This window comes from Panthera pardus, unplaced genomic scaffold (assembly GCF_024362965.1).
Source record: "Panthera pardus isolate Hobbes unplaced genomic scaffold, ASM2436296v1 HiC_scaffold_16, whole genome shotgun sequence".
In the NCBI taxonomy this organism is placed as follows: Eukaryota; Metazoa; Chordata; class Mammalia; order Carnivora; family Felidae; genus Panthera; species Panthera pardus.
This window is the reverse complement of record NW_026526721.1, coordinates 10,244,561-10,262,562: the sequence shown is the minus strand read 5'-3', so window position 1 is coordinate 10,262,562 and position 18,002 is coordinate 10,244,561. Positions and strand designations below refer to the sequence as shown.

Below are 18,002 nucleotides of genomic sequence, written 5' to 3'. Positions count from 1 at the left end.
TCTAATTTGAAGCTTTGAATCGGTTAATGACTTGCGTTCTTCCCCTTCTCCTGAAATCCTCCCCCACCACCCTCCACACACACACACACACACACACACACACACACACACACACAGCTTTGTCAAGTTTTTACATTTCAGGGACCCGGAAACATAGAGGCCCTGTGACATTCACAATAGCATTTGTTGTGACAAAGTGGCTGGCAGCCTTCTGCATTCCCCTGCTCATTTGGCTGTATGAACAAATAATGAGTCACAGATCCTATTTGGGTGCGCGCGAAGAGTTTGTAGCCAGAAAATTAATTATCCCCCCGGCCGATCCCACTCCGTCCCCGCTCTGCCAAACCATCAAGCCGCATTTTGCAGGCGTCGGTCAGAGTGCGAGCCCCGACACACTGCTCTGCCTTCGCGACATTTTTATGTTCTTATTATTTCTGTTTGTTGAAGCACGGCCCTCTTTTCCCACCAGCGCCGCGCAAAACGCACACGCGCACGCGTACTCACACACCCAGAGCCGCGGCCCCGGCGCAGCTTTGCACATTTCGCGAGGCTGCCTGCGAAACTGCAGCCAGCGTTTCCGCACGGGCCGTTCCAATTAGGAAGCGCACCGTCTAATGACCCGGGCCGCGACACGACGCTAGACTTAGGAAACGGTTTCATTGCTCTTTGCGAAGAGGGAGACAGAGATCTCTCCGTAGGCGACAACTTGCATTTCCCCCTGCCCCCTCCCCCCCCCCCCCCCCCCCCCCCCACGAAGGACGCCGGCTGCCGCTTTGCACTGAGGCCACGAGGAGCGTGGCCCCATCCTGGTGGTTCTAACACAGACAGATCCGCCCGGCTCTCGAGCTCTCTCCCTTGAGGGGACAGCAGAGCTACCACTTTGCCCCCGAAGTCCCCAGGCTGGTCTAACGTGTGCCTGCCAGCCTGCCTCCGCCTCCGCCCCACGCTGGCACCAGCCCTCCCGGCCAGCTGTGCAGGTGCCCGCTACACCCCCCCCCCCCCCCGCCCCACTCTCCCCCCCCCACCCCCCCTCCCTGGGGCGGGCCGAGTTCAGGACGCTCCGCCACCGTCATTGCAGGCAAGGGGCAGAAAAGCAAACCCAGACGGCTTCTTGCGAGCTTTATCATCTCTAGGACTTTAATCAGGAACAGCCCAACTTACTTGCACTTGACAAAGTTCTCACACACCGACTGAACACTTCAACAGCTTAGCTAAGTATTTATTAAAACATTTCTGAAGAGCTGCCATCTGATGAATAAGTAATCCAATAGCCTTGTAATCATACGCCTGAGTTTGAATTCCTTCCACCAAACCGACAGGGAATCGACGGGAGCTACGCGCCCCGAGTTACGACAAGCTGCCATTTCGTTATCTGCAAAGCCGAGCCAAAGAAGGTATCGAAAGACCAGAGCGTACTCACCTCTCATGAAGCACTGTGGGTATGAAGGAAATGACTCAAATATGCTGTCTGAAGCCATCGCTTCCTCCTGAAAATGCACCCTCTTCTGAAGGCGGGGGATTCAATGATTTCTTTCACCTTTGGAGGGAAAACCAAAGAAAGGTCACTGTCTTAACCTCACCCCCCCGACCGTGGCTCCCTGCCTTTCTTTCTTTCTTTGTTTTGTTTTTTTTTTTTTGTTTTTTGGTTTTTCCTCCCCATACCTCTGGGGCTCCCTGAGCCCTGCGAAACATGTACCTTGGCGAAAACAAAATATTCAAATTGTTCAAGATTTGAAAAAAAAAAAAAAAAAAGCGGCGTCTTGGCTGTGGGTTGGTGATGTTCACCACTCTGTGAAACCCTGTGGTTTGCCGTCAGTGTGATTCGTCCTGCTCGCTGACCACTATGCCGGGCGCAGACTTCTGAGACTACCAGCCTACCCAACTTGTGGTTCTGTGGTTGTTTATGGGGCCCAAAGAAGTTTTCACACAACCCAAATTACAAATTTAACTGTTCCCCTTTCCACAGCCCGTCTTAATTGGTTCTTGCCAATCATGTGACTTAAGTGATGTCAAATTTCTTTTTTTTTTCCTTTCTTTTTTTTTTTTTTTTTTTTTTACTTTCTGAGCAATGCCCTTCCTTCCCCACCCCCCCACCCCCCACCTGCCTTCCCCGAGGCTGTTCAAGAAAAGAGCCGAGTAGAGTCTGCAAGAGAGGGACCGTAGAGAAAAGTGACTCAGTCTCTTATTATATCAATGGTCTTTGCTGATGGAGGACAACTTGGGTCTTGCTGTTGTTATTTGTGGTTTTGGGAGCCACTGATTATTTTGATAACAGTTTCATTGCCGCTTATTCAATGGTAATTCAACCTTGGCATCAGGCTCAGGCAGGATGTGGAGCCCATCACTTAAGGCATCAGCTCAGGACAATCCAGCACTTGGTAAAGACCAGGGCAGCGTAAGTGAAAGTACGAAAGGAAAAACAAAATAAAAGGAAATGTTTTGCGGAGAGCTTGATCCCTTGAAAGGGTCTAGCCACTCACTGGTATTGTAAAGCTTTAAAAAAAAATCGAAAAAAAGGGGGGGAGGGAAGCATTTGAGTTTTGTGACCAACAGGTCGTTTCAATAAAAGCAAAATTATGTGGTTTTACTCCTCCTAAACGAACATCTTTTCGGTACAGAGATGAAATCAGGGTTCTCTCTGACACACACACTCAAATTAGGAATCTACCAGAAAACAAAGAAAGGAGACACCCTGCACCTTGAGCCCAGGCGGAAGGCTAACCTGCACCCGTTTGTTTTTCGTTTTCACCTGTGGAAGTTCACTGCGTTGCCTTTCTCTGGTTCTGTTGGCATCGATAGGCTAACTCAGACCTGGAGGCAAAACGCAGGTTAGCCCGACGGGAACTACACTCATCAGCAAGCCCCTTCTCATGGGGACTGAGCGAAGCAGATAGTAGCGCTCACCCTCCACCCCGGGAAGAAGTCACCTGCGTGGAGGTGCTACACACAGGGTACTTTTGCACGTGGGCAAGCCATTCCGGGCACACGTAATAATTTCTCTCTCCTGCTCGTTGCCTTTAAGTGCTGACAAAAAAAAAAACAAACCGCCGTGTTTCTTGAAGTCCCAAGGTAAAGGGAGACTCTCTTCCCCTCATTTATTTCTATTAACTTCGCTCTGCTCCGCGTACGAGCCTTCACGGCACCCTGTACACACCACGTTTCGACTCACATGGTCAAGAGCGGTCGAGATGACGGGTCCAAGATGCCAACCCTGGATTCCAAGCTGCACGGGCACAAGCAGCGAAGGGGCTTCAGGAAGCCCGTAGAACCTGAATAACCCCTCGGTGTTTTCCTCATCTGCTCAGTTTCGCTCCTACCCACCGTGATCATGTGCTCGCGGGCAAATGGCGCAGGTCTCTTTAAAGGAAAGGACATGATTTTTACTTACTCCTGTTTTGACTAGTGCAGGAATTGAAACTCAAGAGACTGCTTTCTCCCACACTTGTGTGAAGTGAGCTTCCCGAAGGTTGACACCTTATTAATATTTAAAAGAATAACAAGGTAGGTATTTCTTTTATGATGTTTATTAATATCCACGCCCGATGCACGTTTCCTGTTGCTTCTCAATGCAAATCCCTTGCGAAGGTAATTAAGACCGTGTTCCTGTGCTCGCTGCTAAACCTACGTGTGGGTGTGAGCCCACATCAGGCTCTTTTCTCTCTTCTGTATGTAATATTCCCTGGAAGGGTCGTAAGAGCTGAAGGCCGTAACACGCAGCTGTCACTTCCGAGCTGGCTCAGACTTATTAATGACTTAGCAATTCAAGTGGCGACGCAGATAAATTCTGATACTTCATTCTAGAAACTCCCCAGATGCTTTCAGCCTTAGGTGTCCAGATGCTTGAAGGGAGGTGGCCCTGGATGGGTCAGCTAACTGCCCGCATTCTTGGCTTTTCTCTGCGCGCCTCGCCAGAGCCGAACATGTATCCTGCCCAGCAGAGTCTTCCTAGGACAGGTCAAGGTTAAAGAGGACTTGTCAGGCTGGGGTTTGTGTTTGCTGAGGCCTCACCTTAACGCTGCGATCATCTGTAATCGCCGGGGCCGGAGTTTCAACGGGGCACCAGGGGGCAGAGTTGAAGGCCAGTGCGCCGGGCTGCTGGCGTTGCCTCCCTCCGGGTTATCTGCCATAACGGCCGCAGCAGGACCTCAGAGCTTGGTGAGGCAACAGTCAGAGTTTTTCTGGGCCTCCTCCCAGTCCTGACAATAAGTGAGGACCCAGCCAGCCGCTGGTGAACTTGGCCTTACCACTTCCCCGGGAGCCCAAGACGAAAAGACACATATGTCATCAGTGAGCCCCCTGGAGGAATACTCAAGCCTATCTTTGCTAGAACTGTTGAGGATTCTTTAAGTTTGTGCATTAACCCACACCCTGTGACCTACTTCCTGCGAGTGACTCAGACCTTGGGCTGCTCGCTTGGGAATTGTACCCAAGCGGCTACAACCGACTGTGGCTTTGCCAAGTAATTGGATGGCAGTTTTCATCCTCACTCAAATTGGCTACGGCTTCTACATGCCACTGTTGGGGGGAGGAATATGCTCAGGTGTCATTTTTAATGGTTCCATAAAAATACCACCAAAGGTGGAAAGATGCATGGTTGCATAACCCTGTAATTAACGTATAAACTTCTATGTGCAACCCAACCCAAACCTGCCCTTGGCAAACCCAGAAGTTCAGAATAAGCTGGAGGCCCTGTTGTTGCAGATCTTTCCAGGCCCCTCACGACGGCGTCCACGGCGGGGCATGGCCATCTCACGCACGAGTCTCTCCTTCCTCCCAGTAAAAGTAGAATTCGAACGGGAGCCCCCACAAGACTTTACTGTACAGCCAGATAAGAGTTTCAGTATTCACACCCTTACCTTCCCTGGATGGAGATACATTGCTCTGTGGAGAAATGGGACCTAAAGAAAAAAAAAGAAAACAGGCAGCCATTGAAACCCATCAATGAATCCTGTCAACCCATCCAATGAAAGCTGTCTAATGACATGAAAGGCTGTTTAATGACCATTGTTTGAAATCTAAGAGTTTCAACTGCTTCACTACTCGAAAGGTGGCCTGTGGGTCAGCAGCAGTGACATCACCCCGGAACTCGCGAGGGATCAGAATCTTGGGCTCTGTCCCAGACCTACGTTTTTAGAGTCTGCAGGTTTGCAGCGCTCCAGGTGAAATCTGCACACATCAAAGCTGGAGAGGCGTGGCTCCGAGAAAGCCCTTGCATAGGTAGGGATTTGGTAAAGGATACGCTATGATGATTTTCTACAGTCTTTGTGATCTCCGTTTTCCTTAGAGCTTTCTGAAAAGTCGACCTTTTCTACCTTGTTGCCTTGGCACAAGTTTTTAAACTCTGGATGTTTCTAGACAGCAGAAACCCGCAAGAGGTGCGGCTCCCGTCCTCCGAGATAGAGCTTTCTCGGATGGTCACTCAGACTCTCCTCGCACGTGCTGGGTCTGGGTCAAGTTTACAGTTTGAGGTTTGACACACAAGGTGGGGAGGCTCCCGTGTGCTCCGTCTCCCAAGCTGGTGACCACATGTATATAAACAGAAGGCTTCTTTTCCTCCAGGGGCATCGGACTCTCAGTTTTTACCTAGTTTGCATTTTGGAAACACATCAATCCTGTGAGTTCTTCCAGACACACACCACGTGTTCACGTGGTAGCATTGCAGGTGGCCGCCGGTGTCCTGCCGTGAGCCGTCCTCCCCGTGGGATACCTGCCTCTGCTCTCCAGCCTTGGCCTTGCAGATGTCACATCCTATGCTTTGTTCCAAAACGAGGGACCCGGCCTTACACCGTCGCCACCTGGCTCGGCCAAACCAGAGCCCAGAGGACCCGTTTACGCAGGAGTCCAAGAGGTTGGCTACCTCTTTCCAATGCATCTGGATCCTTTCAGGCCTGCCCTGGGCCAGGAATCTTGTTTGGAATAGTTTCTCTTTCCAGAATGTTGGCTCTTCAGCTTCTGGTGCCATTTGTCACCAGGAGGGTAAAACTGGAAAACTTAAACAAACCCTCTTTGAATGTTAGAAATGTTTAGCATTCGAAGTTTGGTCAAACGATGGAAAACATTCCGAGTTGGTACTGAACTTTCCATCCAGTTCCTCCAACCTTGAGGCTAATTTTAGCATGAGATCCAGGCAGGGAAAGCTAAAGGAAACGAAGCAACTAAAAATACTCTGCGTTGGAGAAGCCGGAATTTACGGTGGTTAGATAGTGTAAAATTCAATAATTCAGCTTAGGTGGCAAATAATGAGCGTCCCCAGTGTGATCAAAGCACCTGGCTTTAGGAACTTTGGACTTTTATTGTAATTGCTACCCATTTTCCTGGTAGTAGGCAAATTAACAAACTTTCACAAGATTCCTTACCAACTGACGCACAATAGTGCCCTTTTCACGGGGGTGCTGTGAGAATCAGTACTTTTTGGACTATGCAAAGCGCTGTTGAATGGAATTAAAAAGCGACTTGTGGTTGATCCTTCAATATGGAAGCCTGTAGTATGTGAATTTTAACACTAGGACTCGCCAGGTATCACAAACATATGGCATCAGGTCCCTAAATTAGAGGTGTGGATAAGAGCAAGTGAAAAATAGCCTCGGCAGTCGATCCTGGAGAAGTCCTCAGTGTTCATCGCTTAAGTTTTGAATTCGATGTTCTTTGGGAAGAATATTATTCGGCCCTACCGACGCAGGCTGCAAATACTTACTGAACCTCAAAACGTCAAAATTAAAAAAAAAAATGTACCGAGAACACAAAATACCGCGCTTAAAATTGGGCGGTGTGCATTTTAATTCCCTCCTGTTTCAATTGTGGTGTGCATTTTAATTCCCTCCTGTTTCAATTGCGGTGTGCATTTTAATTCCCTCCTGTTTCAATTCCCTTGCTCGCCTTTGCCAGTTCAGCAGCTGGCTGGATTTCTGGGTGAAGAGCGGGAAGGAAGATCCTGCCTGCGTTCTGGCTCTGATTTCACGTTCTCAAGTTTTCAGTTTATTCAAAGCAGAGAGAAGAAACCAGGATATCACCACGCGCCACACGACTGCAACCGCACTAAGGCTATCAGAACACAGTCCCTCAGCCTCTGGGGCCAGTCATGTCACATCCTCACGGGGACTCGGAGTGTATTCGTGACTCATATACACATGCGTTCACTTGCCGATCCTGTTTGTTTCCCGCACAGGACTTATATCTGAGATGGTATTGTTTCCAGGATAAGAAAATTTGTTTTAACTTAAATTTCAGGTAGACAACATACGAGGCGATGTTGGTTTCAGGAGTAGGATTCAATGATTCATCACTTCCATAGAACACATCCCAACAAGTGCCTTCCTTAGTACGTGTCGTCATCTAGCCCATCCCCCACTCACCTCCCTTCAGCACCCCCCAGTTTGTTCTCAATTATTAAGAGTCTCTGGCGGGGGCGCCTGGGTGGCTCAGTCGGTTAAGCGGCCGACCTTGGCTCAGGTCACGAACTCGCAGCCTGTGAGTTCGAGCCCCGCGTCGGGCTCCGTGCTGACAGCTCAGAGCCTGGAGCCTGCTTGGGATTCTGTGTTTCTCCCTTTCGCTGCCCCTCCCCCCACTCAAGCACACGCTCTCGCTCTCAGAAATAAACATTAAAAAAAAGTTTAAAAAATTAAGAATAATAAAAAAAGCGTCTCTCGTGGTTTATTGCTCTCCTTTCTCTTTCCCTCTACCCCTTTCCCATACGTTCATCCGTTTTGTTTCTTAAATTCCACAAATGAGTGAAAGCATATGGTATTTCTCTTTCCTGGGTTTATTTTGCTTGACATACTACATTCCAGCTCTATCCATGCCACTGCATATGGCAAGATTTCATTCTTTTTGATGGCTGAGTAATATTCCACTATATTATATGTATATATATCATATCTATCTATCTATATCTATCTATCTATATCTATATATATATATCTAGATATATATATTTAGATATCTATATATCTATATATCACATCTTCTCAAGATAAGAACATTTAGAGGAATTGAAAACTTTAGTGGACCTGAAGGACCCAGGGTGGTAAGATGGGGGGAGATCAGAGGACAGTGATCTTGGCGTGCAGGACATGTGGAAGTTTGGTGGCTTTTGATTATGATGGAAGTATTCGTCTTCAGTTTGTTTCCCTGGGCCTTTTACACTTTCCCATCACTCATTTACAATTCTCAGATTTGTATGGAAAATGGAGACTCGAGGACCCGAGTTTCTGCCCCCGTGGGCCACACGCTGTGAACCGGGACTCAGGGGCCACCTCAAACGCACAGTGGTTGTTCAGCGGATGTTGAGGGTTTCAGAAAATCAATGCCGTGAATGTCAACAGGCCTGAAATTGTAGCCGGACAGTCCGGGACTCTTCAAAAAGGAATGCTGAGCTCCTGGAGGAAACTGTCTCTTAGGTCTCTGTGAGGTTCCTTGTCTATGAAAAGATGTTCAGGAAACATACAACTCCTCCCAATTTTGTAAGTGACCTTTAACTTCTTCCTTCCATGCCTTTGTCTTTAAACAGGAATCCACCATTTCCCTTTGGATCCGTGTCCCTTGTCAATTCCTCCTCCTTTTAGAACCACCACATTTCCATAACCAGCGGCCTCCTTTCTCTTCCCTCCCCTTCCTTGGTGATGGTCACAGCCATTTATGTATGTATGAATGCACTCAGCTCTAACTTCACTCCGCAACCCAGGCCTAGGAGCCGTCTTCTTGCACCCTCCCCAGCTACGGGAATCTGTGTCTGGGTTTCAGCCGCTCCCCAGTTGGGCTCCTTCTCCTTCTCTACACCCGGTGTCCAGAGAGAGTCTCAAGGTCACTCTACCTCACAACGGAGCTTTCCTTGTTCCTTGAATTCTTCTGTTATCAAGGCATGGATTCACGTGCCTTGGCAGAATCAGTCAATCCATCCTTTGTCCCTACATTTTTTTGTGTCTTTCAACTTTTCCTTCTAGGCTTTACTAAATATCAGGAACACCTCACTTTCTCCACAACTAGTGACCCCACTGAGTATTTGAGCACTAGGTTACCTCACTGAGTACATTTATTTCCTAATCTTGGGCTAGGCAGACCTGGTCCTGGCTCAGAAGAAGGTTACGATCGTATGAACCATTCACATAAAAAAATGAAAAGTTATAGCAGAATGACCCGTATGACCAGTGTGGGGACGGGGGGAGAAGTTAGTGAGGCTCCCAGGATTCGCAGTTTAGGGAAGCGCTGACCGTCGGTGATGACCCTGAACTTGGGCGACCCCATGAGTGAGCGCTGCCTTAAAGGCATCACCCTACGGGCCTCCCTTGCTTGACCCCAGTCCCGGCCCTGGGCAAGGCTCACAAAACTGAACAGAGACCATGGGCTGGGCAGAGGGTCAGGAAGAAAGCACGTGGCTGCAAAGCCTGTGGCCACAGAATAGTGGGGTCCTGAGCCGGGCACTGGGAGATCCACACGTTCTGTTTTCTTGGCACTAGACATGTACATTTTGGGTAGATAAAAGGACAGGGAGAGCAGCAGAGATGGGCAGAGCTCTGAGGCCAAGGGAAAACCAGAAATAAGCTCTGTCTGCTTGGGTGCTGGTGAGAAGCCCGGCCCGGCTGCCATATTTCAGCTATGAGGTGACGAGCACTCTGACAAGGCGGGGGGCAGGGACGGGGGTGGGGGGTGGGGAGGGGCACTCGGAAGGTAATGGGCTTACCACATTAGCTTCCTTAGGTTTTCACTCCTCCCTTTACCCTGTAGCTGTGGTCCCCGCCCCCCCTGACCCGGAGCTCGTTCTCAGAACTCGCTCTAACCAGTGGAGCAGGAACAAACTTGCTGGAAGGAGAGGCTGGGCAAGGTGCTTGGTCCCTTGAATGCTCCCCTGTTGGTGTACTGGAAGAGAGCCAGCGGTCCCAGTTGGGGCCATCCTGGATCAGCCGGTTGCCAGCTGGCCATCGGACACTCGGGTGAGCACCAGCCCAACCCAGAAGAACCAACCAGCCAACCCAGCCGTGACCAGAGCTGCCCGGCCTCCCCACGAAGTGTGAGTGGTAATCAATGGTGTTGTTTGAAGCCGTAGCATTTTGTGGTGGTTTGTGGCATCGCATTGCCATGGTGGTGGTCTTTGACGAGGAAGAGGTAAAGGCGAAGAACGCACCAGCATTGAGCTTCAGGCTGAGGCAAAGAGGCAGGATCTGGTAGTTCCAACGTGAAAGAATGTCAGAAGCTCAAGATGAGAATTCTTAGAAGGGGGCAGGAAGAGACAGCAGCCAGGGGGAAGGGTGGCCAGGGGAATGGGAGAAAGAAAAAGGAAGCTTGAACGCCTGGGTGCCTCGGTCGGTTAAGGGTCCAACTCTTGATTTCAGCTCGGGTCATGATTTCACGGTTCGTGAGTTCGAGCCCCCACATGGGGCTCTGCGTTGACAGCACTGAGCCCGCTTAGGATTTTCTGTCTCTGTCTCTCTGTCTCTCTCTCTGCCCCTCCCCTGCTCAGGCTCTCTCTGTCTTTCTCAAAATAAATAAATAAACATTAAAAAAAGAAAAAGAAAACAGGAGTATGGTACAAGCCAAGGGACGACATCTCAAGGGATGAGAGAAAAACAGGGTTAGATGTTGAAAAGAGAGACGAGAAAAACAAAGACTATGGGAAAGTCAACAGATTTGACAAGAAAGAGCCACTTGAGATCTGTTCCTTCATGACGCTCCTCAGACTAAACAGAAGAGTGACATCCAGTTGTGCTGGGTTGCAGAAAAGCAGCTCCGCTTTGCTTGAATAGGGACTTAATGTGGAATGAATCATTGCGTGTCCGTGTTTGTCGGAATGGATCTAAGTTGGTTACGTGACCTTTCCCGTCTCGATTCAATTCAGAAAACACTGATAGAGCAGCCACTGTGATAGAACGGGGAGAAACTACATCTCCAAAAGGAAGATTGGAGTATTTCTTGTTGTCGCAGTGCACGACACAGCTAGATCCCGAGGGTATGTTGGAGACGGGCTGACGTGGGGCAAAAGGAGGTGACCAAAGAGAGGGACAGCCACTCTCCATGGCAGCCACAGGTATTGAGGCTTGCTGGGTTGCTGAAGGGGCTGCCCGTGCTACTGAGAGATAACAGATATTCCAGATCAGAGTGAGTGTGAAGACAGGACCATGGGGAAACTTCCAAAGAGATGTTCAAGGGCCGTGATCCTCAGTAGAGCCATAAAGGGTCAAGAGAGGACAACGGAGAGGAGGGTCTTAGGAGAGAGGGCTTCAAGTGCGGCTTCTCGACTTCTCTCCCCCATCCAAGTAACCAAGTCTGCCACTCTTGTCAAACCTGGAGAGAGGGACAAAGAGCATGTGTGCCTCAGTCTGGGCCCTGACTCACCCCTGCGACTGTGAGCAGCCTCTTGTAAGGCAGGAGCGGAGCTGTAGTAGGAATCTCCAGCAACCCTTCCAAGGTGCCTCAAATATGGAACCCCCAAGTAAGATGTTGGCTTGACAGTATTCTAAAAATATTTTTTTTAAGTTTATTTATTTATTTGAGAGAGAGAGAGAGAGAGAGAGAGAGGGCGCACAAGTGGGGGAGGGGCAGAGAGAAGGAGAGACAGAATCCGAAGCAGGCTCCACACCATCAGTGCAAAGCCCTATGTGGGGCTGGAACTCATGAACTGTGAGATCATGACCTGAGCCGAAACCAAGAGTCGGACCCTCAACCGACTGCGCCACCCAGGTGCCCCGGCTTGGCTCTATCTTAAAAGGGATTCTGGGGGTGCCTGGGTGGCTCAGTCAGTTAAGTAAGGGGCTCTTGATCTCAGCTCAGGTCATGATCTCACGTTTCATAGGATCGAGGCCCTAGTTGGGTTCCGCACTGGTTTCGATTCTCTCTCTCTCAACCCCTCCCTTGCTTGTGCTCTCTCTGTCCCTCTCTCTGTCTCTCTTTCTCTCTCACTTTCTCAAAATAAATAAAGAAACTAAAAAAAAAAAAATGGAGTTAAAATTAAGGAATTCTGGGGGTGCCTGGGTGGCTCAGTCGGTTAAGCATCCAACTCTTAATTTCTGCTCATGTCATGATCTCGTGGTTCGTGAGATGGAGTCTCGTGTCAGGCTCTGTGCTGACAGTGCAGAGTCTGCTTGGGATTCCCTCTCTCCCCCCCTTTCTCTCTGCTCCTCCCTTGCTCTCTCTCTCTCTCTCTCACACACACACACACACACAATAAATAAACATTAAAAAAAAAATAAAGAGATTTTGCCCACAAGGTTGGACTGCCCAAGCAAGGAGATTTCAGCCTAAAGAGCTTATGGTGTAGGCCATCGTGAGCAGGAATTGAGATGGCATTGGGGGCTAAGGTCCTAGAGAGGGACACTGCCCTGTGTGGGGAGTTGCGTCAGAAGGAGCCAGATAAGAGAGTCCACGAGAACGCACAGGAGAGAAACAACCCACGAGGTCAGAGAGAGCCAGGATCGCTTAAAACAAAGGCTGCTAAGTGAGCTTCTAATCTCTCCCACGGTCTCCCTTTGCCCCCCACCCCCCACCCCCAGCACAGCAGTGTGCAGGCCGAGTTAGCAAGGACTAAGGGTGGGTGTGGAAGCACTGTAGGCAGCAAGGAGTCCCATGAACCCACCCAGGTAGTCAGCCCAACAGGTTCCAACTGCAGTGATGGGCGTCCAATCAAGTTGGTAATTTAGATGATCTGAGACTCTTGTACTGTTTACGGTGAATGCAATTTTTCTTATCTAAGCGAGAAGAAAAGAATCACACATACTAAATAGGGTTTCAAAATGTGAGAACACCCAGCAGATGAGTGGAGGAACAAAATGTGATCTGTCTTTACAATGGAATACTTTTCTGCCATGAAAAGGAGTGAAATTTCGATATATATCACAACATGGATGGACCTTGAAAACATTATGCCAGACCCAGTAGGACAAGTGTTGTGTGTGGGACTTAGATGAGGTACCTAGAACAGGTAAATTCGTAGAAAAGAAGGTAAAAGAGAGGTTCCCGGGGATTGGAGGGAGAGAGGAATGGGATGTCACTGTTTAAGAATACAGTGTCACTTTGTTCAGATTCTGTGTCTCCCTCTCTCTCTGTCCCTTCCCCACTCATGTTCTGTCTGTCTCTCTCTTTCAAAAATAAATAAACATGCAAAAAATCTTTAAAAAGGGGGGCGCCTGCGAGGCCGAGTCGGTTAAGCATCCGACTTTGGCTCAGGTCATGATCTCACGGTTCATGGGTTCTAGCCCCACGGTGTGCTGACAGCTCAGAGCCAGAATCCTACTTCAGATTCTATGTCTCCCTCTCTCTCTTCCCCTCCCCCACCCATTCCGTTTCTCTCTCCTTCAAAAATAAATAAACATTAAAAAACATTTAAAAAGGGGCGCCTCGGTGGCTCAGTCGGTTGAGCGTCCAACTTTGACTCAGGTCATGATCTCACGGCTCGTGAGTTTGAGCCCTGCATCGGGCTCTGTGCTGATAGCTCAGGGCCTGGAGCCTGCTTAGGATTCTGTGTCTCCCTCTCTCTCTGCCCCTAACCCACTCACATTCTGTCTCTGTCTCTCTCAAAAATTAATAAACATTAAAAAAATTTTAAAAAAACATTAAGAAATGATACAGTGTCAGTTTGGGATGATAAAAAGTTCTGGAGAAGGTTAGTGGTGATGGTTGTATGTTATGAAGGTAATTATTAATGCCACTGAATTGTACACTTAAAAATGGTTAAAATGATAAATAGAATATGTATATTTTACTACAATAAAAAAATCAAGTGACTTGTATAATTAAATCTATGAATTCTTTATGACCAAAGTAACCGTAACTATATCAATGATGGGAACTCTTCTATATATCGGTCCCCACAGCTCCGGATGAGGAGCAGTGAGATTTATTTATTTGTTATTTTTTTTATCCCCCTTAGCAATACTCTGTTGACCAATTTAAAACAGATACAGCCAGGATCTGGATGTTACTTATTGAGTCAGGGTAGACTACCTAATGGCTTGAGACTCGAAAAGGCTTGTTTGAGTCAATGTATGACACAGTTAATATAGTACTTATTACCCGATAAACATTTACTAAATCTCTACTATTTTGACGGTAATTGGAAGCAATCAGAAGATTTTCCCAGGAAACAGGGTCTTCAGAAACTTTCTGACTCTGATCGCACCTTATGTGGTGCTCTATTTGTTCAAGAAGAATCTAAAGTTGTATCTTAGTAAGTTAAGAAAAATGGAATTTAACATGATTTTTTTCCAGCATCTAAATTGGCTTGTATTACATTTCTCTTCAAAACTATCTAGACCCGCACACTCAGATACACACACACACACCCCACAGTTGAATCCAGGCTATTGATTTCACTAAGCTCTGCCCTCACTTGGCACCGATGTGCAAGCAAGCTCAAACATATCACCTTTCTGTGTTCCCTGTTCTTGTAGTTAGTGGACCACACAAAGGGCAGACCCAGAGGAGATAACGGATTTAATGATAAATCAAATGATTCATTCTTTTTCCTTTAGCCTCTTAAGATGAAGGGATTAACTTGTTTGATGCCTGCACTGGAAATGCGCTGCTATGGGTCTTGAATCCTACACAGTACCAGCCTTTTTCTCAGGTCTGCTCAAGTGTTCATCAACACCCTTCTGAGCTTCTGGCTCCCAGGTCAGTTAGATAAAACCATGGAGTCATGCCGATTAAAAGCGTCTAATCCCTTTAGGCTGGCATGCCTCCCAGAGTGCCCTTTACAGAGATGCCAAAGGAAATTCAAAATAAGGTGCAGGTATGACCCCGTGTCGGCAATTCTGCCTCCTGTGCTGTGTCAGGGACAGTGCCCTCCCTGGACTACCTAGGACCTGGCTATTAAGGTGATAAGAAGTGGGCGGTGAGTTCCTTCAGGCTCAGAACGCTTCAGCTACTCAAAACGACACATCTTTTAACTCCAAGGTTTTCATTGTTATTCATATCGCTTACCCAATGAGCAAATGAGCCTTAGCTCATTTCTCTTCTTTTCGCGTGAGCTGGAGACATTTGGAACAATTAGGTGATTTCACTGCACTTCAAGCCATCACCCGAATGGAGTGCCGTATTTTCAGTCTATCACTTCCTGTCAAGTTCAAGTTTATCCCTACCGAATATAGGCTTCTGTGATGCCGTGGGGGTGGGGATGCCAGATTTAGCCAAAAAAAAAAAAAAAAAAGAAAGAAAGAAAGAAAAAGAATGCACCGTTAACTTTGCATTTTAAAGGTAAAACATGAATTCAGTTCCTAGTAAATCTCCCTAGTAATCCCCCTAGTACATAGGGGATTCTTAAAGAATTATTCACGGTTTAACTGAAATTCAGATTTAACTGGGTGTCCTGGATTTTATCTGGCCGTCCTCACTGACAGTTCAGATGTAAGACGTGCATGTACATATATCACCCAAGAAGCCAGAGACTTTGGGGTCAATTTAAGTATACAGGAGAAAATAATATGGTACGTCAGTGCACTTCAATCACTGCAGGCTGGGCTGGAGTGGTTTTTGGTTTTGTTTTTCCCTTTATCTTGCACCCTTTCGGGAGGAGTTCTTTCATACCGTGCCGGTGGTTTGTCCAACAGTAGGAAGCAATGGCGAAAAGGATCGTTTACCTTTGCCTTTTTTTCCAAGCTGGATTCACCTGCTTTCCTGTCCAGGAGGACTCGCTGTGGTATTGTCCTCCCAAGCTTCTTTTCCAAAGGAGAACCCGGGCGTGCTAATTGCTGGGTGTCGGCGACACGAATGGAAGTGGGCGACAGCTGGGTGCTGGGCCCGTTCTGCGGGGACAGGCTGGGGTTTCCATTGTATAGTCTGGCCTCCTTCCATCTGCACTGGCTTTTGTCTTGGGTCTCAGGCAATTGGCTAGAGCCGAAAACATAAACACTTCCATGCCCTTGCCCCTTATCGTTTTCTTTTCACGTTGGTTGAGGAAATACACCTGAGAGACCAAAGGAACACAACGCACCCAGCAATTACCAGCCACCACGGGCAGGCGGCAAAGGCTCAAACAACAAAACCCCCGAGGTGGGCTGCTGCTGGCCCCTGGCTTTGCTCAGGGCTCCTGTCAGGGGCCAGGCTCTGGGACTGAGTCAAGGACTCCCTCCCCCTTCTGTCTTGGGACAGCTGGTTTCCTTGCTGCCAAAGATGGAGAACTCAGGAAGTTTCTGTCCTGATTTATTTTGCGCAAACAGCGGCCACAGGTCATGCCCGGTGCTGGGAAAGCTACTGAATAAAGGGAAGGAGGCAGAACTTAACTAAATTTGTGTCATCCATGAAGCTGTTTTCTTTTTAAAGTTTATTTGTTTATTTCTCCATCTCTATGCCCAGCGTGGGGCTTGAACTCACGACCCCAAGATCAAGAGTCGCATGCTCTACCGACTGAGCCAGCCAGGCGCCCCTAAACTGTGCGTCTTTGACCCATGGATGCATCTATGTAATCCACACCCTTATCAACATACAGTATATTTCCACCACTTCACAGAAGTCCTTAGAAAATTCACAGCCCACCCCACCCCCACGAGGAAACCGCTATTCTCCTTTTTCTTTCCCTATAGTTTTGACTGTTCTAGAACTTCATAGACATGGATCATACAGTACGTGTCTAGATTCTTTTGTTGAGTAGATCAGCTCTCCCCTCTTTATATTTGCTGAGTTATTGTTCCGTGTGAACATACCTCAATTTGTTTAGTTCTCCTACTGGTGGACATTTGGGTCATTTCCAGTTTTGAGCTATTATAAACAATTCTGCTACAAATACATTTGCATAAGTGTTTTATGGAATTTTTTTCCCCATGGAATGTATTTCTCGTGGATAACTCGATCGGAGTGACATTTCTAGGGGACAGGGTAGGTGACTATCAAAAGGACTGACTACCCCGAATGTTTGCAAGGATGTGGAACACCCAGAACCGATGCATTGCTGGAGGAACATAAAATGGTACAATCTTCGGGAAAAGTTTGGACTTTCGTGTAATCACCTATGAAATACTTAGTGGCAAAATTGTGAAAAGAAGGAGTGTATCTTTCTTTCTTTCTTTCTTTCTTTCTTTCTTGACCCAGGAAAAGCTTTGGTGGAAAAATCCCAAAGGGGCATTAGAAAGAGAAGGTCAAGGGGCACCTGGGTCGCTCATTCGGTTGAGCGTCTGACTCTGGATTTCCGTTCAGATCACGATCTCGGGGTCGTGAGATCGAGCCCTGCGTCAGGATGCACGCTGAGTGTGGAGCCTGCTTGAGACTCTCTCACTCCCTCTGCCTCCCCAACCCTCTGCAAACTCAGGGTCTTTCTCTCAAAATAATAATAAAAAATAATAAAAATTAAAAAAACAAAAAGAGAAGGCCAGGGGGTGAGGGTGTAAGGAGAGACATCTGAAAACACCACCGCCATTTCATACCGTAGAGACTGAGTTCTGCACTCATTCAGCGCGTTTATTGAGAACATTCTGTGTATCAGGCTTCATTTTACATATACACACATTAACTCTTATTTGGTGGTAACTTTGTATTGCTATTTAACACAAAGCTGCCGATTAATAGGCTATCTGTGCTGTCTGTGGGAGCTGTTGTATAAATGATGAAGAAAGGGAAAGATGATTGCCTCTCAAACCTCATAGGGGAAGACTGAGCAGATTTTATGTTCATGCTCCCTCCCACAAATAGCGAACGATGTAAGCAAATTGTTCTTATTTGCCATATTCTAGTTCGGTCCCAAAATGCCAAAAGCATTTCTTTTAAGCAGCTCTGTAAAAATTATCAGAAGAGTAACGAAGATTACAGATGTGTGGAAAGAAATGGTTATCATTACCGAGCTCGAAATCAGAGTTATCTTGTCGGGTGATTGGACTGAACTATTGTCCAGAATATTCTCTAGGTTCTCCTGCGACTCCCTATCACGTGTCTCACTCCTGTAGATGTCTTTCTCCCTTGAGACTGGCAATGCCGTGGCTCGGGCTGCTTGTTCAAGGATAAGGAACAGAGCCACCACCAAAGGGTAGCTGACAAATAAAGTGAGGACATACCAATCTCTGTGGTTGTACGTGACCGAGATTTGGGTT

General features: G+C 47.7%; 1 protein-coding gene and 1 non-coding gene across 5 annotated transcripts in view; both read right to left on the bottom strand.

The window, feature by feature from the left end:
* The window catches only part of RUNX1 (RUNX family transcription factor 1), a 250,916-nt gene extending 248,989 nt beyond the window's left edge, over positions 1–1,927 (bottom strand). For 2 of the 4 annotated variants that reach the window (XM_019420273.2, XM_019420275.2), the window contains exons 1-2: positions 1,697–1,921; positions 1,421–1,537 (exon numbers count right to left, since the gene is read on the bottom strand). In XM_019420273.2, coding sequence (XP_019275818.1) covers positions 1,421–1,478 — 58 coding nt within the window. In that variant the 5' untranslated portion in view covers positions 1,479–1,537; positions 1,697–1,921. Of the gene's footprint in view, positions 1–1,420; positions 1,538–1,662 lie in introns of all 4 variants that reach the window. The other 2 variants (XM_019420276.2, XM_019420274.2) reach the window with 2 other exon arrangements.
* A 14,344-nt stretch (positions 1,928–16,271) lies between these two features.
* TRNAK-CUU (transfer RNA lysine (anticodon CUU)) lies at positions 16,272–16,344 on the bottom strand. The gene has a single exon. It is a non-coding gene; the product is annotated as a tRNA-Lys (tRNA).
* Positions 16,345–18,002: the final 1,658 nt, after the last annotated feature.